Raw genomic sequence first — 24,613 nt, 5'->3', positions numbered from 1 at the left:
CTCAGTGAGTTGGCAGTAAAGCCAGAGACTAGACCCCAAACCCAATCCAGTTCTTTCCTGTCATAAGCACATGACTACATCCAGAACGATTGGTAATGTGTCCGCATGAAGACAGGGGACAGAATATTCAAACTCAAGATTTCTCTGACAATCTGTCTTAAAGCAGTTAGACCAGCTTGTTGGCTCAATCCCAGGGTGCGAGACCCAAGGGTATGCACCATTGCTCCCTGAACTCGTGGCTTTGCCTTCTGGGTAATGGCCTTTGCAGCACTAGCAACATTGTTCAACTGGATTCAATAAATACATACTGAGCTCTAGCTGGTTTGGCTCAGTGGATAGAGTCCACTGAAAGGTCCCAGGTTGGATTCCAGTCAAGGGCACATGCCCAGATTGCAGGCTCCATCCCCAGTAGGGGGCGTGCAGGAGGCAGCCGATCAATGATTCTCATCATTGATGTTTCTCTCTCTCTCCCTCTCCCTTCCTCTCTAAAAACAATAAAAATATATATTTTTAAATCTCATTTATCTTTCTATCTCTCCCCTCTCCCTTCCCCTCTGAACTCAATAAAAATACATTTATAAATAAATAAATACATATTGAGCGCCAACAGAGTTCTAGGATTTAGGAAACTAGTGAACAAGATGGAAACAGCACCAGCCTTCCGGGAGCATACAATCTAACAAACGATTCAGATAAGTAAACTGACAGTAAAACAAAAACATAAAAACAATAACAAAACAAAAAAAAAAAACACTTGATAATGCTATTCTACAGGTAGAGCTTCAGCCACTGCCAACTTGAGTTAGAAATGCGAACTGTGATTTCTTACTCACTCCCTCCCGGGAGAACAAGAGAGCTGTTTGAGACCCCTCCCCTGACCCATTCTATTAGAGGCAACTATGGAAGGGGGCGGGGGGTTGGCTGCAGAACTGAGTGGCTTAGGAAGACTGGAGTGAAGGGGGTACTCATACAGGGAGGCTATTAGGTGGCTGGGGGATGGGGCACTGTGAGGGGCTTTCAGGAGAGCATAAAGCAGCTGGTGAGCTGGGCTGAGGATGCAGCATAGAGAACGGAACAGAAACGGTAGCCAGAGTGCAGATAAAGCATGAGTCCCAGCGGGCCCTCGCCAGCTGGATCGCAGGCAATCAGGAGCCGGGGATTGGAGACCCCACCCCTGCTGTGACATCACAGGGGAGTGGAGTGGAGACGAACAAAAAGGGGTCCCCCGCCCTGGCCTTGGACTCTTGGCAAGCCCAGAGTGTCAAGAGCAGAGAGAGCCTGGGCTCTGGGCTAGGGTTGCCTGACTTAAAGGAGCAGGCTCCCCATTCCGCAAGCCCCTCTAAACTGCCCCCCTCCAGGCCTCCTTCCTCCCCATCTCCCGGTCTGAGGACCTCTGCCTCCCGAAGCCACCACTGGGTCCCTCTGAGCAGTCCATGAGCACTCTCTCAGGATGAACTGCATGTCAGACTTCTTCACCTACGAGACCACCAAGTCTGTGGTTGTGAAGAGCTGGACCATTGGCATCATCAACCGGGCAGTCCAGCTTCTCATCATCTCCTACTTTGTGGGGTGAGTCTGAGGCCCTTCAGGTCCCAGGAGGGGAGGGCTGCCCCGTGTCCTGGCCCCCTTCTCCCCTCCGTGGTGCTGTCCAGCTTCCCCAGCGTCTCCTCTCTTGGGGAAACAGCCTGGTGGAGGTATGTCTCAAGGACCGGCCTCTGCCGCCCTCATCGGGGATCTGGTCGCAAGATGAGTTCCCCCCCCAGTAAATCCCCACGGGTGGAGAGTGGTCTGCAGGCACACACCCCGAGGGCAGTCCTTGCCCTGGCACCACCCTCCACCAGGAGGGGTCCCAGGGGACCATCTCCTCTCTCCCTTCTCTCATCCCCACCCTCAACCAGAGAACAGGCAGACCAGACCCCCTGACACATCTTCCCACTGACCTCAGTCAACTCTTTGGGGCCTCAAGAAGAATAGGGGGACAGAAGGGGACAGAAGACACTGAAACACGGGAGATGGTGACAGCGTGATTTCGAGGTGGGAAGGAGAGAACTGCATTCGCTTTGGAGTGAGGGCTCCCCTCCTGGCATGGGAGGGGGGGGCGGCGGGAGAGGAGGTAGAAAAGGGGGAAGCCCTTGCGCTTGGAGGGTCAGACAAAGCAGGGGGGTCTTTCCTGTAGGAGAGAGGGAGGAACACAGGCACCAATAACATTCCAGGGAAGAGTTTTTTAGGAGAAAAGTGACTTTTCTGAATATGGTGTAGTGTCCCTCTTCACGAAGCCAGAAATACTCCACTTTGTCAGAAACTGTAAATTCCCTACTTCTTCCTGACTTTGTACTGTATAACCCATCCTGGGAGATACTTAAAGAGCCAGCGAGGTCTAAACACCCCGCTCAGCCCCCACTTCTTTGAGGCACCCCCCCATTCACACACACCCAGACATACACACTCACACACACACAGGCAGACACACAGACATTCACACTCACATACTCACAGAGACATGCATACTCAACACACCCAGCCATACACACTCACACAGACACATAGAGTCACACTCACACAGACACATAGAGTCACACTCACACAGAGACATACACACCCACACACATATGCGCACACACACACATGCACAAAAGGCCAAGGAACACAGGATGGCCAGAGAAGAAACATTTCTCATGGTCCTTCACACACACTGGTGGGCCCCAGGACATACAGGTCAAAACTCTGAGGGTTTACTTTCCTGGTGTGCAGGTCTCTAGCTCATGCTGCTCTTTGCGACAATGGGTCTGTGTGTGAGAGACAGCAAGCCACTGACGGCTGCCCTGAGTCCATTCAAGCGAGTGGAAGGAGACATCCTGGGGGCGTGCGGCTGGAGCTGCGGGTGAGGGGCCTCCTTGCTGTAGGTCGCAGCCGTGGGAGGGTGTGCGTGGACAGGTGGGAAGACAGGGACGAAGGGATTTGGGCTCCGTGGGCTTGGTGAGAGCCAGGAAGCTCCGGTCATGCAGATGTTGTAGACAAGGCCGCTCGCAGGGACACTAGAGAAGGGACTCAAGCTCTGGGGTCGGATTGAGTGGCCTTGACGCTCCCTTCCAAGCGTGAGGTTTTGTGAGATGTTTGCAAATGTTTCACGTCGGCATCTCCGGAGCCTGGCTCAAAGTTGGTTCCTGAAGGTTCGTGTTCACGTGCACGTGTGATGCCGTGGCTGTTTACACGTAGCCACACGACGGTATGTTGGTCCAGGCGGGTGCCCAAAGCTGCCTCAGCACATTCCCGGCCTGGCCCGGCTCTGTTGGCTCCAGGCAGAAGATGGTGGGTAGAGGCAGCCAGCTCCTGGACCAGCCTGCTCAGCACCCCACTGCCCCGTCTGTCCCTCATCACGGTTCAGTCTGATGCTCCGACCACCCCTTGGTGCTGGAGCCTGGCCTGTTGGTGCCAGCACGAGATGGCGTCTTGGTATCCAAGCCCATTCATCTCCCAGCCTGACAGCTCCCCCCAGAGCAGCTCCTTCCATTTGCATCGTCGGGTGCACTCTGCAGCCCAGCTCTCCCCCCACCGCCCCCCCACCGCAATCCCCGCCTGAGCCCCATCTCTGTGCACATGAGCCCATGCACCATTAGGACTTCCTGATTCCATTAATTTAGCACAAAGTGATGGAGTGTCTGTTCAGGCCGGGCACTGTGCACCGAGGCTGGAACAGTGGGCAAACGCAGACACGGTCCTCACCCTCATGGAGCCTACAGTGCAAGAGACGGACATTAATCAGATAGTCTCTGCAAACAAATATAAAATTTCAACTGGGGTCCAGGGTTCAAAGAAGAGACACAGAGTGCTAGGTAGGATAGCGGCTCATATGCAGGCATTGGCCTTGGTCAGGGAGCTAAGGAAGGTGTTCTGCAGATGCGGCATTCAAGCCAGACCTGAAGGACGAGTCGGAGCAACCCAGGGAAGGGAGAGAGTTCAAGGCAGAGAAGCCCAGCTCTGCCAAGGGAACGGGCCTGGCTAATGGGGGGAAGAAAAGGTCTCTATGGCCGGAGCAGGAGGAGCAAGGGGAGGGGGGTGTAAGGTGGGGGCAGGATCCCAGGTGGACCCCAGACCTCAGACACCTCAGGTCTTTCCTTTTTACAAAAGAGGAATGGAAGGGAAGCTACTGAAACATTCTAGCGTGTGTGTGTGTGTGTGTGTGTGTGTGTGTGTGTGTGTGTGAGTGATTGAGAGAGATTGAGAGCAATAGACAGACATGATGAAATATGAATTGAGAAGACCACTCTGGCGGCTGAAATGCCAAGGGATTGGAGTGGATGCCGGAAAATGTGTTAACAGGTGGGCAATGGAGAGAGATGACTGTGACTTGGGCTGAATAGAATTTGAAAGGATTTGTAATGCTGTGATGCTAATGCTTAATACTCGCTTCTTCCACTGTATGCCCGTCGGGGGTAGACCAGATGCACAGCCTTACCTAGGACATGTGTGCCATGAGCACTCACAGCAGCACACCACCTAATCGTCTCCACACGTGCTCCCACCCCCGCCCCCGCCCCTGGCCTCAGTCTGTGACTGACACCACTTCACCACTGGTTTCTTTACCCACCCCAGGCGCACAGAGAGGCCAGGACCTGCCTGGTGTTTCTCCCACTGTCCTTCCTGGGCCCAGGGGGTAACCCAGTCTCCTCTATGGGGTGGGACTTCCTAAGAGCCAGTCTCTTTTCTGGGTCCCATGAAGACCCGAGGAGGGAATAGGAGATCCCTGGGGCCTGAGTTCCCGTAAACACTGGCCAGTGCCCGGCCTGAGGCTGGTTTTCGCAAACTAGCGGTGAGGGGAATCCCAGCCCTTCGGTGCTCCCGCCATGGCCATCGGAAGGACCTGTGGTGGCTGACGGTGCCTCTGGCCCCATCGCAGGCCTGTTCTCCCCCTCCTGTTCCTCTCCCCCCTCACCCCCCACCCCGCACCCCCGCAGGGCCTGATCCTATTTGCACAGCCACCCTCTTTGCTTCGTTTCAAATGAAGAGTCTGCCTCATTTCAGATCTTATGTAGAAGCACAACACGCAAGGCCGTTCAAATGGGGAGGCGCTCTAGGTCAGAAAGGGGCTGGAATTCCACCTCCTTGGTCCCCACCCCATCCTCTCGTCCGAGGAAGCACCCTGAGGCGCCTCGTTGGGCGGGAAGACCTGCTGGAACCCCCTCTTACAGGTTTAGAGAGAGCAGTGGTTTCATGTGTCCCCTCCCCCTCACCGCAGCCCTATGATGGGGAGACTGGGGGACGTGGAACACCTGGTTAGAAGCCTCCCTCTGACACCAGAGGTGGGGTCCGGACAGGTCACGTCACGCCTCCAAGTCTCAGTCGCTGTATCTGGAAAATGGGTTTAGGAATGCCTCTCCCGGGGAGTGATGGTGAGGGGAGGTAACTCGTGTCCATTCGTTGCCTGAGTTGGGGGACTCCGTAATAGATGGTAATTGTCATTACTGCATAGACCACCCCCCCCCATCACGCCTCCCCCTTTCCCTCGGCCCAGCTCACGCCTCCCGGAGAGACCCCCGTCCTCTGGCACACACAGCACACCCTCCTCACACCCACTCCCTGGCCTCCTCCCTGCACACCCCACCTGCCAAGGAGCTGCCACCCGCCTTCCGCTCTATAAATAATAAACCAGGAACACAAGAAAAAATAAGTCAGAGCCTCGGAGTCAATGCCAGGAACGAAAGGCTCGGTCCTGCCCCATCGCCTGAGCCCTGGCCTCCAGAGACCCACGCCGCCCTCCGTTCTGGAAATGAAGCATCCCCGCATCTCGCCTCTCGAGCGGCCCTGCTGACGTGCAGGCCCCACAGGGCCACGGAAATTCTCCTGCCTGTTATTTAACTCGCAGGGAGAAATCTGCTGCAGCCGCTCCTCCCCACTGGGCACCAGGAGGAGCTGGAGAAGGAGGGGCTGCGGGGAGGGGAGAGGTTGGTTAATGGCTCCTCCCGGCCTCTGGAGATGCGCCTACGCTGGGAGATGCTTTCCCCAGACAAGGACCAGGACCCAGTTCCGGGCCAGCTGCGGCCAGGTCCTGACCCGGGACACAGCTGGAGACCCTGTGGCGAGGCCATTGCGAGCAGTCCGCCGGGGTTGGAACCCACATACAGGTTTCCTTCTTTGTGGCGTGATGATAACTACGAAGCCGTGTCGTGGACTCGGTGAGTCCTTCACCCGACGGCACTTAGCATGCTGGGCTGATTACACCGAGTGGCCAGATTCTTATGATCTCTGAACGCATAATAATCCGGCCACTCAGTGTACTTATGTATAAGGGAAAGCTTGCAAATCTTGATGTGTCAAGGGACCAGGAGATAGTGGCCCCCAGCCTCTGGCTAGTAAGTCCTCTGCTTCTTTCTAACTACCCACAATGCAGTTCTTATACATGGAAAAACCTTATTTTAAAATCCCAACTCTGTGGTCAGGCAACACTGAGGGGCCAGATTATTATGCGTTCAGAGATCATCATAATCTGGCCGCTCAGTGTGTGTGGCATTGACCATCTGAACTCTGCTTCTCGACCGGCAAATGCTCCCAAACTTTAAGAATGGGGATGGAAGGCGGGGGGTGTGTCAGGAAACCGTTTCACTAGATCCGTGGTCGGCAAACTGCGGCTCGCGAGCCACATGCGGCTCTTGGGCCCCTTGAGTGTGGCTCTTCCACAAAATACCACGGCCTGGGCGAGACTATTTTTGAAGAAGCGACATTAGAAGAAGTTTACGTTTAAAAAATTTGGCTCTCCAAAGAGATTTCAATCGTTGTCCTGTTGACATTTGGCTCTGTTGACTAATGAGTCTGCCGACCACTGGGACTAGATCAACGCTCAGCGATGTCTCCATCCCGTGGCCAAGCACTGAGGTTCCAGAGGGTGAGCTGAGCGCACAGCAGTACAACCGCCGTGGGCTGGGAGCAGAGCTGGGCCCCAGCCCTGAGCAAGGATGCTCGTTTTGGATAGGTTTCTGGAAGGTGCGCCCTCCCCTCTGCTGGGGCCTGAGACGGCGGATGAGAGACTTCTCCGTGAGCCACGCTTGACGAACCTCCTGCTACGAACAGGCAACGAGCAGCGGTACCCCATGGCAACTATGAGATGAGATCTTGACGAACTTGAAAGATCTTGTCAAACACCCACTTCCCTTCCAAGAGGAAACAGAGAAAAGCGCCGAGGAAGCTCAGCTGCCGGCTCCCCGGACTTCCGCAGGGGCGCGGTGCTCACAGAGCGTCTTACAAGCAAGCGGACGGCTCTGCACGGGCTTCATCCGGAGGCGGCCGGCTGTAGGGCCGTGACCGTGAGACAGGTGGCAGGTTGGGAGCCACCTGCGGGCGCTGGCTGGGCCCCCCCCGCCCTCGCCTTCCTCTCCCACTCAAGAGAGAGCCCAGGACTCAGGCCCATGACAGAGGCCTGGCAGGGGGCTTCCTCTGAACCCTCTCCCCAAAAACTGACCAAGCAGCCACTTGCAAACGGCAGCCCGTGTTCAAAGAGGCATGACGGGCAGGGGCCCATCCCTCAAGTGACTGACCCCCAGCAGGGCCCCGGGAGCTGCACCCCCTGGCATCTTCCAGCATCGGGGCATTCCAGAGGCCACCCGAGCCAACCCCTCCCGGGGAGGTGGGCATCCGGCTTCTCCGAGGGACTGCCCAGGCCTGTGGCGCTCACGGCCTCCCACCGCCGCCCCCGGCCCACTCTCGGGGTGAGAAAGCTCCTGGGCTTGGAGTCCTAACCCCCTCGCTACAAAGTCCTCGGGTCATCCCACGCGCTGCCCTGAGCAGCTTCCCAGCCCCCAGATTTGTCTTCTCTGCCCTACACCGCCTCCCGCTCCTTCCGCTCACCCTCATCTTGCGCCCCCCTGGTGAGCATGCCGGAAAATGACCCGAATCCAGCGCCCCCAAAAGCACGCCCCTGGATTCCACAAGACGTCACCACGTTTCTCCAAAACGGGGAGTGTGCGGCGTTTCCCAAGCGCATTGGATGAGGTTCTCTCACCTGTGCCACGGGCCGGGTAGCAGCAGCCTCTGCCTCGCCGTGTGCCCTCAGGGACAGGTGGTACTGCGCCTCCTGCTGGAAGCGTGGTTAGTGAGGCCGCGGGGCTTGGGCCTTGAGGGCTGTGGTGGGTGATTTCTCACGGAAAGGCGGGCACCTCACAGAAACGCAGGAGGAAGAAGCCAATGCAGGTAAATGTCCACTAGGTGGCAGCACAATCCAAGGAATGCGATCATCAGAGGCTCCTCCCTCCCAGCCCAACTCCTTCCACCTGCCAGGTAGAGGCTCAGCCGCTGCCCCGCCCTCCTTCTCACCTGAGGCTTGCACAGATGGAGACTCTGCCAGGTGCCCAGTTCCCAAGCATCTTCATCGGCCTGTTCATTCACACCTGCTGTGTGCGGGCGCTTAGGATACGGCCATGCACAAAGCCTCCATGCAGAGTCGGAGGCTCAGGAGCCTCTGGGCCTTCTGTCTCCGGGATTCCTGCCGGGGAGGAGGCCTCTGTCACCTGCAGGAAGGATAATGCGTTCTCAGCGGGGTGATGTCACCCTCAAGGGGTGAGAATTGGTGTCTGAAGAATAAAAAACGTCTCGTTTTATGTGTAAAGTGCAAATATACATATAGTATGTAAATTGATACGGATCGTATTAAAATTTCATGGAGGGAGGACAATTAGGGGGGAAAGTCTAAAAATGCTCCTTCAGCAGGAAATGGGGGAAGGATGGAGAACAGTGGTCTAAGCCAAGTCAGGGCTCACTGTGAAGCCCCCCCCCCCCCGGCCTCCCTCCCCCCCCACACACACATACAGGCCCCCCTGCCAGGCCCTTGTGGTCCGTGTGGGCAGGAAGGTGACCCCTCCGGCCTCTGTCTGATGGGCCCTTCTCTCCATCCCGCTCCCTGCTCAGGTGGGTTTTCTTGCACGAGAAGGCGTACCAGGTGCGGGACACATCCATTGAGTCCTCCGTGGTAACCAAGGTGAAGGGCTTTGGACGCTACGCCAACAGAGTCATGGATGTGTCTGATTATGTGACACCACCCCAGGTATGGTCCCCCTACGGCCGGTGGCTGTGTCGACGCCCAGACCTGGGCAGGTTGGCGGGGAGAACCCGTGCATCAGTGGCCCAGAGCAGTGGCTGGGGGAGAGGGGTTAGCCTCCTGAGTCAGCACTGGGCATCCTCTTGTTCTGCCACAACCTGTCCTGTGATCAGGCTGACACGCAGAGGGAGCGTGAGGGGCCAGGGGGTGGTAGGAAGAGCCTGGTTTGGAGCCCACGTCTGCCTTTATTAACCTGTGACCTTGGCCAAATCTCTTAGCGAGATGGCACTGTTGCCTTTTCCTCTCCATTCTTCTCCCAAGGGCACCTCCGTCTTTGTCATCATCACCAAGATGATCGTCACTGAAAACCAGATGCAAGGGTTCTGCCCTGAGGTGAGGCGGGGGAGGGAGGCTGGGTGAAGCTGGTCAAGGAAGAAGACGCTGGAGGGGAGAGGTGGCAGGGAGGGGCGTGGGTGTAAGCAGAGGTCCTAGGTCCAGCCTTGGAGCCTAGTCCTGGGACCGACCTCCACCCCCTAGAGGCCCCCGGCTGTGGGGAGGCAGTGGGTGCCAAGGGGCTCACCCAGGCTGGCCCAGGGCCCTTCACCCACCCATGGACCCATCTCCCCACAGAGCGAGGACAAGTACCGCTGTGTATCAGACAGCCAGTGCGGGCCTGAGCGCTTCCCGAGTGGGGGTGAGTGGAGCCCCTTCCCCACCCCCTCACAACCCCAAGTGGTAGTAGGACCCCGGGGGGGTTCCCAGTCCAGGGATGGGGGTGACAGCCGTGCCATGAGGTGGTGAATGATGTCCAGGAGGAGCCAGGGGAAGGAGAGAGATGGGTCCCAAATGGCTCCCTAGAGGCGGTGCCATTCGAGCTGGGCCCTGTGGGATGGAAGGACAGAGGGGCTTGAAAGGGGGCATTCTAGGCAGAAGGAACAGTCAGCAAAGCCTCAGAGGCAAGGGGGAGCCTGCTGTGACTAGGGGCCTGGGGACCTGTGAGAGGAGCGGTCACCTCCAAGGCTTGCCAGGAGAGAGAGAGCTCTGCGGGGCCGACGTGCCACAGGGACCTCCCTTGCCCTGCCTGTCCTCTCTGTCCGCCTGCAGGACCCCTGCGTGTGTGTATAACTGGGGGGCGTCTCCGATGAGGAGGGGTGGGGTGGGGGAAGGGCGTGGCAAAGGGCCAGACAAGCACACAGCACTGTGCCCACCCTCGCAGGGATCCTCACCGGCCGCTGCGTGAACTACAGCTCCGAGCTCCGCACCTGTGAGATCCAGGGCTGGTGCCCTGCCGAGGTGGACACGGTGGAAAGGTGAGGGCCTGCGCCGGGCGGGAAGAGGGCCCCCACCCAGGCTCCCCTGTGCCACTGTGGGGGGCCCAGCACCCCTGAGCTGGCAGGGGGTCTTGTGGGCACCCACCCCGTGTAGTGTCCAGCTTCCTCCCAGCTCAGCTCACCTGCCACCCTCCCGTCCTCTGACCCTCACACCCGGAGAGGCCCTGGCCACATGCCCGTTGGGCGATGTCCACCGGGTGAGGGCTCCCTGCTCCCCTGCCCCCTCCTTCTGTGCTCACACAGGCCTGTCATGATGGAAGCCGAGAACTTCACTATTTTCATCAAGAACAGCATCCGCTTCCCCCTCTTCAACTTTGAGAAGTGAGTCCTTGCTCCTCCCTGAAGCCAAGAGGCAGTGCGCCCACCCCTCGTTCTTAGAGGGGAGGGGATGCCGGTCAGCACGGGGTTCTCCCCCCTTTCTCCCCGTCTCCCGGGGGCTCCTGATCCCCATCTCCCAGCCAGGTCTCCCCACCAGCCCTGACCACTGAGTATCAGGTGGACTCGGGCCAGTGTCTCTGCCAGCCACCTCCCCCCCACACACTCCCCCACCCCTGCCTGGGAGGGGGACATTAGACATGAGTCCTCACGACCCTGAGGTGGGACAGAGGGTGACAGGAGAACGATGCAGGGACAGAGGTGAGGTCCCCTGCCTGGGCGCGCGGAAGGGCCCTGAGGCTCGGGAAGGCTGGAGAGAACCTTGTGGGGGGAGGCCTGTCTCCACCTTGACCCTGAGCCTGGCCTCTCTCCTTTCCTCCTCCCTTCCCAGGGGGAACCTCCTTCCCAACCTGACCGCCGCCGACATGAAGACCTGCCGCTTCCACCCTGACAAGGCCCCCTTCTGCCCCATCCTGCGGGTGGGGGATGTGGTCAAGTTTGCGGGGCAGGACTTTGCCAAACTGGCCAGCACGGTGAGGACCGGCCCACCCTTGCGCGGACTTGGGGACCCTTTGTGGGGCGGGGATGCTGGAGGAGCGGAGCAGCAGCGAGGCAGCGCCACCTGGTGGAAGCATCCCAGGCCTGCCGCCACCTGTCCTGAGTGGTCCTGCCTCCTCACCCTTCTCACCCCACCCCACCCCCCACCCCCACCCCGCAAGCCCCGTTTCCCATTCCGGTCTTCACACCTCACCTGCACACAGACACAGAGGGGCCCTGGGGCTCTGAACATTGGGTCTGCGCCACTTTCTCCCGTGTTGTAGGGTGTTGTAGGTGAGGGACTGACGACCCCAAAAGCAGGAGGTAGCGCCTCGGGGGCTCACCCTGAGCTGCATACTTCCCTACAGAGCAACAGGGGGTGGCACCTCCCTTTTCTTCCTCCCCACCTGCGCCCTCCGCCGAAGAATGCAAAGCACTCGCGTGTCTGTTGGGGGTGCTCCCCACCCGCACCCGGATGAGGTGGGCCCCTGAGGGCTGCGGGAGAGCTCACACCTGCCCCCTTTCTGCAGGGCGGGGTCCTGGGCATTAAGATCGGCTGGGTGTGCGACCTGGACAAGGCCTGGGAGCAGTGCATCCCCAGATACTCCTTCACCCGGCTCGACAGCGTTTCTGAGAAGAGCAGCGTCTCCCCAGGCTACAACTTCAGGTAACCCTGGGGCACCCGGGCAAAGAGGCCAGGGCTGTGCTAAAAACTGCATCGGAAGAACCAACGCCTATTGGGAAGGAAAGCTCCCATGTGTCAGGCTTCTGTTCAAAATTAGGCAGGACTTCCCCACAGGCAGCTCTCAGAGACAGACAGGCCATCCTGTGAGATCGTGGCTGCAGGGAGGGACCACGCCAAGGATTCGTGCCGTGCAGGTGGGCGGCGGTGAGGCCAGATGGCCAAGGTCTCCTGGAGTGTTGGGTTCTGTGGTTCTGAGTTCGTTTTTCCGTTCTTTCCGCTCTGGCCCTGAGGCCGTGCCCAGGCAGCCCCATCCCTTCTTCTGCGCCTGCGTTCTCTGAGGGTTCTCGCTCCGCAGAGCTAGGGCAATAGCTGGTATCCTCTTCCCCAGACGGGAAATTTGTATTTCTGTCCAGAACCAGGAAATGTCACTGGAGGCACAAGTAGCAGCCCCAGTGGTCGTTCGTTCCTCAGCGCCTTTCGAACAAGAACTCAAGCCAGTCTCTAGTAGCATCTAACTGATATTCCCAAAGGCCTTGGGACACCAGAGACCCCCCCCCCCCTTCCCGCCTCCCACTTTGCACACAGGGAAAGAGGAGAACCGGGGAGAAGCTACTTGGAACCAGCTGAAAGCCCTTGAGCAAGCCCTGGCCCTTCTCCCCTCCCCCTACTTCCCATCCGTGAAAGGGCAATGGTATCCTTGTCTCCAGGATCCTATCAGCTAGTGTCTGAGAGGCTTTAGCTCTCTGTTCTGTTTTTCCCTTAATTTTTGAAGATCCTGACGTTTCTGGCACAGCCCTCAGGACTCTGTGATATACGCCAAACAGGCTAATTAGCTAAATAGGCAGTGATCAGGGAAAAATCCCTATAAGAACATACTACATCTATATGTTCAAAGAATTGTTACTCAAGTTTCCTTTGTTGTAGTGGTATTTCTCAATATAATGAGATACATAAGCCCCCCCCAAAAAAAATCATTTCACCTTTTTTTTTTTCTTACCTTTATCCTTTGTACCATTCTATTAAGCTTTATCTTTCATCGTTTAACATATGCATGTGTAATCTCTGGAAAGAAGAATTTAAAAAAAAATTTGAAAGTGCTTTCATAATCAACTCCCAACTTTAAAAAAAATCATAGGAAACAACACATATTTTAAAGTAGTTTAAAAATACTGTTTGGCTTCCTCGCAGAAATTGGCATATTTATTCAGTCGGGTACATCACACTGAAATCAATACAAAGGATTTCATATGATAGCTTAAAATAGAAACATATTAATAAAATTCTCATGATCTAAACTGCAAGTTTTCATCTTCATAACTTCCCTCTGGCCGTTGGGAATTCTTCAGTCCTCCAAATAACTTACTTGGCAGGAAAGCTTATGAACAGTATAACTATTAGGAAGACCCCGGCTAGTGGTGTCATACAGTTTTAGAGCAATGTCTTTCATTTAAAGAATTGGTTTGGAGTTCTTTGTCTCCAATGTAGTATGCTGTGGTATAAACACACACACACACACACACACACACACGAATGCATGCACACCTCGCCTAGGCACAGCAGGACATGAGGCAGACTGGTCCTAGGTAAGCTTGTCTTCGGAGAGACAGGTCCGAGATCTCTGAGGATCCCGCGAACATAAATCCCGGGGGGGCCTAGGGGAACCATCTGAGAGGTGTGGCCTCCACACCAAAGACCTCCAGCCAGAATATGAGGGGGCGAAGCTGCCCAATTTGATCCTGGTGGTTTAAAAGACTTCCCAGAGGAATAGCACTGGTGTGGGGAGTATCTGATGGCCTTGGCAAGCAGAGGGCTCTGCCCGAGCTCCCTGAAGTCACTCCCTTGGGTGTCTACCCACTCACCTTCATGCTATCTTCGAGCTGCTGGCACTCCATGGACACCCCAGGCTAAGCTAGGAGCCCACATAGGGCCTCCTTTCTGTATCCTGAGATGGGAGGGAAAGGGCCACAGCGTGGGCGCAGGGCAGTTCCTGGGATGGGTACAAGGTATGCTGCTCCTGAGAATCCCACCAGCTCCCTGTAGGTAGGCAAGATACTGGGCACTGGTTCATTGTTCCCCACCCCACGCCCCACAGGGAGGCGCTACAGTCCCCCCACTTCATAGGAGAGAAAAGGGAGGCGTGCAGACTTAATTAAATGTTTCCCAATGTCACAGAGCCAGTAAGCGTGGGAGCCTGCATGCAGACATATTTTCTTGAATGATGTCCACCCCAACCAGGAAGGCTAGGGACATGGGCACGTGTTAATCCTCAGAAACGCACGCCTATGTGCGTGTGGGCGAACGACTAGCTTTGGGGGGTGGGAGGGGGTCACAGGACGTAGCCTGGACTTTTGTCTCCCAAACAAACCCATCTGCCTTTCCGACAGTGGCCAGGTTTTGTTCCACGTCCTACCATCCTGTCCTACAGTTTGTTGCCTTTTGCTCTGGAGGGAATGGAATCCTTCAGCCAAGACTCAGCCTTGTTTAATATGCAAACTCAGACATCCAGAGGCAGCTAGAGACTCGCATTTCCATCACTAATTACTTCTGCAGCTCCTTTCCAAACCCCACCCCCATTTTTTGGAGGCTCTTCGCCCGCAGAATCCGAGGTTTAGAGAAAGCTCTCGCTGTTGAAAACCCCTTGGAGACACCTAGAGGGAGGCGGTCATTGCACAGATGAGGAAGTAGGAACTTCAAAGGGGGAGTGATGTGCCCAAGGTCACGGGTGCATCTTAGAGGTCATTTGCTCCCAATGCCTACATCCGTCTCTCTGCAAAGCGGCCCTAGACAAGGGACCACTTCGCAAGATGGCCTGTCCGTCATCGGATGGCCTCCCATTGTTGTATTGAGCCAAAACGTGTCTCCCACCCAAAGTACCTGGTGCTGTCCATCTGACCTTACCTTTGATTATGTGATCTGACGGTTTCCGTCTGTCTCTACCTCCCTATAATTTGCTGGCAAGATTTTATTTTACTCCTAAGTCTATTCTGCATGGCTAAAGATTCCGGGGGCTGCTTTAGCTTGTTTGTGGGTTGTTGTTTTTTTTAAGTTGGTGTTTTTAAGACGCCTCTTTCCAAGTACCTTGAGAGTGTGCCGTTGGTGCGTTCCTCCGGCTTGGTAGTGGGCAAAGGGCAGCATTTCTGAGAATGAGAACTGGCGAGAGTCACCAGTTCAACGGTGCGAGGGTGACCGGCACCCCAGTGTTGGTGTTCCTGCAGGGGTAGTTCCTGCAACACAGGGGGCCCTCGGTTCACCAGAGCAGGGTGTTGACCAGAGCACTCCACTCCCCAGAGCTGGGAGCTGACACGGCCGTGTGTGAGTGTGGCGTGTGAGTTTGCGAGTGAGGGTGAGTGTCTGTGGGTGAGTGTGGGTATGTGTCTGCGAGTGACTGAATGTGTGCATGCGTGTGTGCGCGCGTGCGTGCGTGTGTCAGTGAATAGATGCGTGTGGGTGTGAGTGTATAGGCAGAGATGGTACAAAGACAAATTAAAAATACTGTATCAGTCAGGGTCCCAGCAGGAAACAGATGGCACATGCAAATTGGGTAATTTGAGGAGAGTTTAATGCAGGGAGTGCTGCTGAAGTGTGGGCAGGGTGCAGGGATACCACAAAGGATCCTGCAGTGCTGGGGCCGGGGTCCGAAGGGGCGAGGGCAGGAAGCCGTGACTGGAACCCGGAGACAGAGATAGGACACAGCAGCCTGACGAGAACTAGGACCCAGCCACGCCCCCCCCCAGCAGCCAGCAGCCAGGCAGCAGGCCGAGGCAGCCCAGGGCAGGGTGGGGAAGGAAGGGAGGAACACTGGTGTCCCCAGTACCAGGCCTACCAACTTTCCTCCGTGAAATCACAGCCCTTTGGTAACTTTTGGAGGTCGCTAACTCTGTTACACCCCCGACCAAAGCACAAAAGCACGCACCATTGATTGCCCAAGAAAAGTGCAGGTATCCATAGCCATGAGCAACGTTGCAGGCAATTTCTTTTGTTAAAAGATACTTTATTTCTACAAATAGGATGTAAATGCATCCTCAGGGTGAGAACCCTGAGACAAATGGGTAGATAAAGTAATGGCCTGGAAACTGGCTTCACTCTGGCTGCTCCCTTGCAGGAAATCAACATCCCACACAGTGTGGTCGGTCTGTTTCCTTCTCTGAATATTTACGTGGCATAGAATTCCGAGACTTTGAAGACCTTTGAAAGCCTATCCTGGGACCTCAGGTTAAGAGCCCCTCTTGCCCTTTCGCGCCTATTTTTGACAGGATTGACAGCGCACCGCCCACCCCACCCGCACCCCTCAGTAGGCGGAGATAGATTTTGAAATTCGCCCAAGACTACAGAGCCCAATTAAGAGGTTCATTAGGACTCAGACCCAGGAACCTGACCTATAGCCGTTGCTTCTAGCAAACCTCCCACCACCATATTACTAGCACACACACACACACACACACACACACACACACACACACACACACACAAGGAGGCAGCTTGAGGGGTAGCTTGAGGACATAAACCCGGTAGTGACTGCTGGGATGAGGAGAGAGAAGCAAAACGGTGCGCTCAGCAAGGTCTGACTCCTGGTACTCCTGAGGGCCCCTAGGACAGCGTTGCTCCTGAAAGTCGCTGCCGTCTTGGCTCTCCTCCCCTGGTGTCTGCTAGCGCTCAGCTGCTCGCTGCTCCTCCTGCTGGAAGAGTTTGTGGTGAGTGTTCCATGTTGGAAATGTACCCACAGCAGCTTTCACGAAGCTGAGATTTGGCCGCTGAGCTGCTTCCACACGGAAACGTGCAGATCCGCGAGATCTTAGGCCAATCCACAGAGACTGAATCGAAGCATGCCCTCGGCTTTGATCATCCCTTCTGCAATCTGGGTTTTTCTCCTCCCGGGAGCCGTGGAGATGCGTTAGAGCAGACACCTCCCTCAGCACCACAGAAGCACCTGAAGGCCCTCTTGCCTGGGGCACGTTTGCGTCAATTCTCCATGATCTGTTTTCCTCTTCACTTTCTTTAGGGTACAGTGGGGGGTGGGGGGGGGAGTAATTAGCATGAGCTTGAATTTATACAGCCCTTTGTCACTTTGATGGCTATTGAGTCCTCACAAGGACCAACACTATTGGTAGAAAATATTGGCTAACACTCCCTGAGCGCTTACCAGTGAGCCCAGGACTTAGCAAGTGCTCTTGGTGGATTATTAATCGAGTGAAGAGGGAGAATTTAATAGCTGGAAATCGGAAGCTCAGAGGCTTCATGTATGTGCCCAAGGCCTCACAGCAAATAATGCTGGAGCCGGAATCCAAATCCGGGAGGCCTGGCTCCAGAGCCTGGGTCACAACCACAAATACCTGCTAGGACTGGTGTGGTTGCCCCCATTTTGCAGATGAGGAAACTGAGGCCAAAAAGAGTACTCACTGGAGTAGACAGCTAGTCACCTGGCTCTCAGGTACATCTTCCAGCCCTGCTCCCATTGACCTTTCCCTGCCTTGTGAAAGATAAAAGAATAATAATACGTTGTTTTTTTTTAAAGGATCAACAACAAACCATCTTCAGAATGTCTATCTTTGAGGTTGATTAGGTCTTAGAATATGAGTAAATAAATATGGCTTGGGCCCTTCTCTACCAGGAGGAGTCCCAGCTTGCTCAGGGATGCTGCCCAACCCCCATGCAACGCGTCTGCCAGGAGGCATTTTCCCATCAGTGAAAAATCAACTGTAAAAGTATATTTCGGCTGGCAGAATGATTCCCCACCAGGCAGAGAGCTTTGCTGAGAACACCACCTCCTTCACGTAGAAACCCAAATTCCAGGCCCAAGTTTTCCCTCGCAAGTCCAAGCCGGATCCTCCAAAGCGTGTTGCTGTTTTCCCTGCTGCTGTAACAGTTACGTGTCCCTGCTTGGGGAAGGAATTGCCACCGCTCTATGGGATCGTTTCTAAACAGATGTCTGAGAGTTCCCAAGGGATTTGTACATCGTGATAAAAACCCTTCTCCATTCAGCCAACGTTTAGGGCTGCCGCCTGCTGCAAATGTCAGCTCAGCGTGGGGAAGCGGTTGCAACTACCCAAAGCTGAAAGTAGGCTGCTCGTATAGGTGGTGAGTTCCCTGTCGCTGGAGGGGATCAGGCAATGCAGGAAGCAGCAGAGGGTGGGCAGGGGCTTAGGGTTCCAGGAGCCCGAGTTCTGATCCCAGCTGTGCTTCTCGCAGACCTGGAAAGGCTGACTGTTGCCTGCTGACCACTAGATAATGTCCTGAAAGCTCAGTGCCCCGTACTATGCTCAGCCCTCACCCCAGCCGCACTGAATCCACCCTCAGCTAGTGCCATCGTCTCCCTTTCACATTTGGGAAACGGAGACACAGAGGTGACGTGATTTGCCCCAGGTTATGTAAAGGAGTGGCAAGACCTGGATCCAAGGCCAGACTGGCTCATTTCAAAGCCCTAAGCCACCAGCTCCCCCACTGAGTTGTGGGGGCCCAAATGAAATGATGGGTGTGAGAGCCTCTAGCATAGTGCTTAGCAGGAGTTAGGGCTCCACATAGAGCTGTCCCTGCGTTTTCCCCAACCCCCCTCCATGGGGCTGGCTCCCCATGGTGGGAACCAGTAGCACCTCCTTTTCCAGGCAGCCAGCTGCCAGATCCAGATGTTTTCTATTTGGGAGAGAACAGCCTGTGGTTCACTCCTGTAGACTAGCTGCACCTGAAGAGCAGGGAGAATTTGGGGCAGCCAGAGGCAGGGGGAGGAAACCCGGAGGCCAATCTGAAAGGTGTCAGGAATCTCTGAAAACATTTATTCCTCCGGCAAGCATTCCCTGCACTGGGCCCTTGGGCAAGGAGGGACCGTGGGAGCTGGCTTGCAGTCAAAAGTCCAAATTATCAACTGTAGTCTGGTGTGTGTGTGTGTGTGTCGGGTGGGGGGTGGGGGGGGGGGGGAACTATAGGAGAGACCCAGATCCTCAGATCCTCCCAGAGATAGGAAAGGTAGCCCGGAGGCATTTCACAGCCTCTGTGCTGGGAAACTGGAAACCAGCTCTCTGGAGAAAGGAAGAAAACATTTTGATCTGTAGCGTTTGCCGATTCCTGTGGTGTAAATATTCCACTGTGGACAGTTTCAAGCTGCAAGTGTGAAATCACTGCACGTGGAATTGGGAAGAGACACACGACCAGACACTGCCTCTTCCATGCATCTCCATCCTCCCAGGGCAGTGCACTTCCTGCTTCCTCAGAAACACTGTGCCTTCCCCGGAGAGGGCCTGAGGGCTTTCTTACTTTCAACTCTCCACCCTCCAGCCTCAGCTTTAGACTTATTTCACAGGAAGGCTTCCCTGACCCACCAGCCGAGGTCAAATGTCTTCCTGGGCTGTGCTCTGAGAAAGGTGCTCCTCTCCCTCCCAGCCCTGAAGTCCAGTTTGAGCTACTTATGGATGGTGCGATTAATATTCCTCTCCCTCTCGTGAGAGCAGAGCTTGCCGGTGTATCAGCAGTGCCTAGCACAGTGCCTGGCATACAGTGGCTGTGCTCTAAATATCTGTTTAAATCTTGAAAGAATCAGAAGTCACTGAGCAGGGCCCTGACGGACGAATAGCAGTTTGCAGGGTGAGGGAGGGGATGAGGGGAACAGCATGGGCAAAGGCCCAGAAGTCTACATCTAGGAAGCAGGTGCAGGAGATAGAGGAAGGCAGGTCGTGTGGCTGGCACCTGCGGGGCACAGCAGGGCATTCTGCAGAGGAGGCTAGGGGAGTGGACTGGGCCAGGTGGGGAGGGGCCCTGTACTCCAAGCCAAGGTGCGGAACGGTGGTGTCCTTCTCACTGACCCCATCTCTCAACCAAGAAAACCAAAGCCGGAGAGGTAGGAATCAGAGGATTGAGGAGAAATCTGGGCCCGAGCAGGTGTAGCTCAGCCTTTCCCCTTTTCCGATGAGGGATTGGGAGTTCTCCTCATCTGGGAGTCACGGCTCTCCTTCCTTCCTGTTCTATCCCAGCCAGGGATTCTGGGTGGAGAGCCCCACCCTGCAAGTGCAAAAGGGGGCCCTCAGCTAGAGAATGGGAAAAAATGAGCCAGGACTGAACATAAATCAGGCATCAAAAAGAACCTTCCGAAATGCAGGCTAAGAGTCTGGGCGGTTGAACAGGACCTCCTGAGTTTGCATCCCAGCGTCGCTCACTTGACCATTGCTGTTGTGACCTTAGACAAGTGGCTTAACCTCTCTGATCCTGATGACTCCTCTGGAAATGGGACTCGAAACGGCACTGAGTTCCTTGGTGTTGCTATGAGTATTAAATGAGTTAGTGACGTGGCATTAAGCACATAGCACAATGCCAGGCACAGAGGAAGCATCCAATCGATATACGTTGTCTGTTATTGTTGCTAATACCATTATCGCCGGGAGGCAGGAGGTGTGATAGTTAAGGAAAATGTAGGTGTTAGGAGTCCACTTTATCTTGATCTTAGGACGTGCTTTAAGCACTAACCTGATCTTGCTTTAATTACTCTCTCTGGACACTGTCTCGTCTGGTCTTCCTCACTCTCACTTCTCAGTTGAGACAAAAAGCTCAGGAGGTTGAGTGTCTTGCGTGGGGTCAAAAGCTAGTTAAAGACAACCGTGGGGCCGCACCCAGACCTCCTAGGACTTTCTTAGCCTCGTAGGACTGTAGCATCATTGGAATTCTCTCTGGAATTCTATCTTGAATGACTCCCCAGTTTTAACTCATCCTCCAACTCAGGCTTCCTGGCTGTAAAATCACAGGAGTTGGCAAGAGGTTAAATATTGCTAACCGCGGTCACAAACAACCCATCTCAGTGCTAACATGTGCTCCGGCACAGTGCACTAGGGGCCAGTGGGGGCGGGGCGCTCAGGAGCCTTTGCGGGGGGGCGGGGGGAGGGTCTGGGCTCCTGCCACCTATTGACTGGGTCGCCCCTACGCCCTGACTTCTCCCTGGCTCTTGAGCAGCTAGCCATGAGGAAAGGGAGGAGGAGGAAGGTTCGCTCTGTCACCTCTAGGCCCAGAGGTCACAGACCGCACCTCCCTTCACGTTCTTTGGCAAGAACTCTCGTGGGGCCCCACTAGATGCACGGGGGCTAGAACACAGGGGCCGGCCGCACGCCAAGAGGGAAGGTGACCCAGCCCCGTGATCGCCGAGCCAGTCTGCCCCGCGATTGGGCCACATTCTGTGACCCCCACCGGCCGCTCTGGCGTGCAGAAGTCAGGACTCCTGGGCCCTTCTCTCTGCAGCTGGTCCCCGGCCTCCAGCTGGTCCCCTCCCTCCTTCCGGGCTCGAGGTTCCCTCTCCCTCCTGCCCCAGAAGAGAGCCGGGCCCTGCCAAGCCTCCTCCGAGGGTGGGTGGTGGGTGAGATAATGATCTTATCATGCGTACTGCCTCTTGGAAGGCAGGTGCTGGAGAAAAGCCAAGTCCGCTTTGGTTCTCCTCCCTGTTCCCTCCACATTCCTTCCCGAGATAAATTTAGCCAGCCCTCGCTTGGAGAGGCAGTGCCCAGGATGCCGGCTTTCCGCTCGCTCTCCGAGGCAATGCCGGAGCCTTTCTCATGGCTGCAGCCTGTGGCCGGGAATGCAGACCTCAGGACAGGGCGCCGTCCCGGCCTCCGCCCTGCCCCAGACCTCAGCGGCTCGCCCTCCCACCCCTGCCCAGGGCCCATGGGCTTCCGTTGCCACATCTCAGACAGCGGTGACTCTTCCCCACACGTGATCTTCGTCCAGGCCTGGATGCTCCAGCGGTGGGAGGCAGGGCACAGAGCGCAGAAGGACCTTGTGGTCTAGCCCCCTTGCATCTAGCTGGGGCCGCCCCTGGGCACCAGAGGCAGGACGGTTCGGGTTAAGAGCAGGGCCTTTGCCCAGCCAGTGTGGCTCAATGGTTGCGTGTTGGCCTGTGAACCAGGAGGTCACGGTTTGATTCCTCATCAGGGTACATGCCCAGCTTGCAGGCTGTCATCATTGATGTTTCCTTCTTTCTCTCCCTTCCTCTCTGAAATCAGTAAAAAATAAAAAATAAAAGAGCAGGGCCTTTGGAGCTGTCAGTGTTGCCTCTCGCCAGTCTCCTCATCTGTAAATTGGGGCACCGGTGTCTGCTCCCTGACACGGAGGAGATGCTCGTGGGTTTGCATCTTGTTGGTGCTCTGTCCACGGTGGGTGTGGAGGTGGTGATGGGCCATCCTTAGCCTCAGGCCAACCTGAAAGCCAGTGAGGGCTTCCCCCAGTCTTCCGCCCGCCCGGGCCTGACGCTGCTTTTGCAAACTTCCTTAAAATCTCCTGCGAGGCCTCCTTGGAGTGTCGTGTTCTTGGACCTCCTCATCTTTCTAGAAACGACTTCCTTTCTGGGGTCCACCCCCTTCCCCTGCTGGTGCAACTTGAATTCAGACCACGTAGCCTTGGTCTGTGACCTCCCTGCCGCCACCCCCAGACCCTAATTGATCCTGTTCATGAAGATGGTCTAGCCCCACTCTTCCAAGCCTTTGTGTCTTAGGAGTGGGGAGTTGCTAAGCGGCAGAGCCAGGCTTCGAACCCAGGCAGGCTGAGAAACCTGCGGAGAGCGGAGTAGGCCAGGCCCTGGGCCACCCAAGCAGGTAGAACTGAGGAAGCCTGGAGTCCTGGCTCAAACGTTCGCACACCTCAGAATTATTGAGGGAAATTATTTAAAAGGAAGAGTCCTGAGCCCCACCCACTGGGATGCTGATTCCATGGGTTCAGGGTGGGGCCGGGGAAGCTGTCTTTTTAACCAGCCCCCCAAGATGCTGCCTGTGAAGGGGGTTGGCCAACCACACAGGTTGGACCGTGGCAGGTGTCCCACCAAACCATCTGTACGGGCTGCGCAGTAAGTGACGGTCGTAGGCTCCAGAGGACCCCGTAGGTTCAGGCAGGAGCCCACAGTGGGACCCACCTTTGCCTCTGACCTCCAGGTTTGCCAAGTACTACAAGTTGGAGAATGGCAGCGAGTACCGCACGCTCCTAAAGGCTTTTGGCATCCGCTTCGACGTGCTGGTGTACGGGAACGTGAGTCCTTAGGCTGGGCAGGTGGGTGGACGGGGGAGGAAATTCAGACCAACCCTGGGCCCGGAGAAGGCTCCTGGGGAAGGGTGAGGGGCAGGGTTCTGCTGCTGACCAGCTCTGAGACTCTTAACTCCCGTCTCTATACCTGCACCATAAAGGGGTGGGGCCTGCTGCTCCAAGGTCTCTCTGGCCTCACCCCTGCCCTGCTGGACTCTGCCCACTCGCCTTGGTCTTTGTGCATACAGGCAGGCAAGTTCAACATCATCCCCACCATCATCAGCTCCGTGGCAGCCTTCACCTCTGTGGGAGTGGTGAGTTCAGCCCCGCCAGGCTCTGACTGGTGGCCAATCAGGGTGAGGCCCCTGCTGGCAGGTGTGGACAGGGCACTGAACCCAGGTAAGCCCTGCTTCAGCCTAGAATGGAAAGCCCAGCCTCTTGCCAGGTGCTTCAGTCTCCTGCACCACCTCCCAGCTCAGCGGGGCCCTGCTGTGTCACCTGCAGTCATGGGAGCTCACTGCCTCCTCAGCAGCCTCCCATCTGCAGGAGGCTGGCCTGGTACAAGGTTCCTGAGCCTCCCCATGAAGGTGGTGGTGGAGACTCAGACACAGCCCCACCCCCAGGCCAGTCCTGCCCAGTGCCCGGCAGCTCAGGGCCTGCCCCACTCTCCTCCTTTCCTCCTCCAGGGGACTGTCCTCTGTGACATCATCCTGCTCAACTTCCTTAAGGGGGCCGACCAATACAAAGCCAAGAAGTTTGAGGAGGTGAGTGAGGCCCAGGAGAGGCATCGAGACAGGGCAGGGAGGGCCACTGGGCCCCAGGGACTCTCAGCAGCCCCAGGGGCTCACCTTCCAGGGGCTTCTGAAGGGAAGTTCACTGGGCCTCAGTGCATACTGGGGGTCCCCACCAGAGGGTATTTGGCCAAGAGCGGGCTCTGTGAGAACCATGGGGGCTCTGTGAGAACCATGGGGGCTCTGTGAGAACCATAGGGGCTCTGTGGGTGGTCGCTGTTGCCACCCCATCCGTTCATCGTCCCCTCTCCATTTCTGGGGCAGGACTAATCCTGCTATGGGCTGGCTCTGGGTTCTGTCTGCCCTTGAGATGCCTGGGTGGAGTCCTGGGATCACACAGATGCGCTGTAGCTCCCCAAAGACCAGGCTGCGTGCCCCGACTGCTGAGTCTGTCCAGTGGGGTCCTGGCCCATAGTCAGAGCACCCTCATGCCAGCCTTCTGCCTGCAGGTGAACGAGACGACGCTGAAGGTCGCTGCCTCGGCCAACCCAGTGTTCCCCAGCGACCAGACCCCAGAGGAGAAGCAGTCCACTGATTCGGGGGCCTTCTCCATCGGCCACTAGGGCCTCCACCCAGGGCCCCACACTCACTGCTGGGCTCCAGACCTCCCAACAGAGGACCCCACTGGGCAAGGGGGATGGGAGAGGGAGGGCTCTCCTTTCTGCTGCTCACCCCATGGGGCCACAGCTGGAAGGCGTCTGGGCATCCCAGTGCCCCCCACTGAGACTTCACTCTCACCTTCACCCCTTGCCTGGGCCCTGCCTGCTTCCCAGGACCCCCGGGGCAGCAGCACCTGAGTCTTCCCCTTTCCAAAGAATAGAGATAATAATAGTAATAATGAGTGCCTGCCAAGTGCCCGGCACTTCACACACACTATCTCATTTAATCCTTA

General features: G+C 56.3%; 1 protein-coding gene across 1 annotated transcript; it reads left to right on the top strand.

Annotated features, from left to right (window-relative positions):
- Positions 1-1,450: 1,450 nt before the first annotated feature.
- P2RX3 (purinergic receptor P2X 3) lies at positions 1,451-24,434 on the top strand. The gene is made up of 12 exons (XM_008159313.3): positions 1,451-1,569; positions 8,896-9,031; positions 9,347-9,418; positions 9,656-9,719; positions 10,242-10,335; positions 10,600-10,677; positions 11,123-11,264; positions 11,799-11,935; positions 22,843-22,936; positions 23,179-23,244; positions 23,617-23,694; positions 24,171-24,434. The coding sequence occupies exons 1-12, from the start codon at positions 1,451-1,453 to the stop codon at positions 24,282-24,284; spliced, it is 1,194 nt and encodes a 397-aa protein (XP_008157535.1). The 3' UTR covers positions 24,285-24,434.
- Positions 24,435-24,613: the final 179 nt, after the last annotated feature.

Source organism: Eptesicus fuscus, chromosome 13 (assembly GCF_027574615.1).
Source record: "Eptesicus fuscus isolate TK198812 chromosome 13, DD_ASM_mEF_20220401, whole genome shotgun sequence".
NCBI classification, from domain to species: domain Eukaryota; kingdom Metazoa; phylum Chordata; class Mammalia; order Chiroptera; family Vespertilionidae; genus Eptesicus; species Eptesicus fuscus.
The sequence above is the reverse complement of the archived record's forward strand: the minus strand, read 5'-3'. Positions and strand labels throughout refer to the sequence as shown.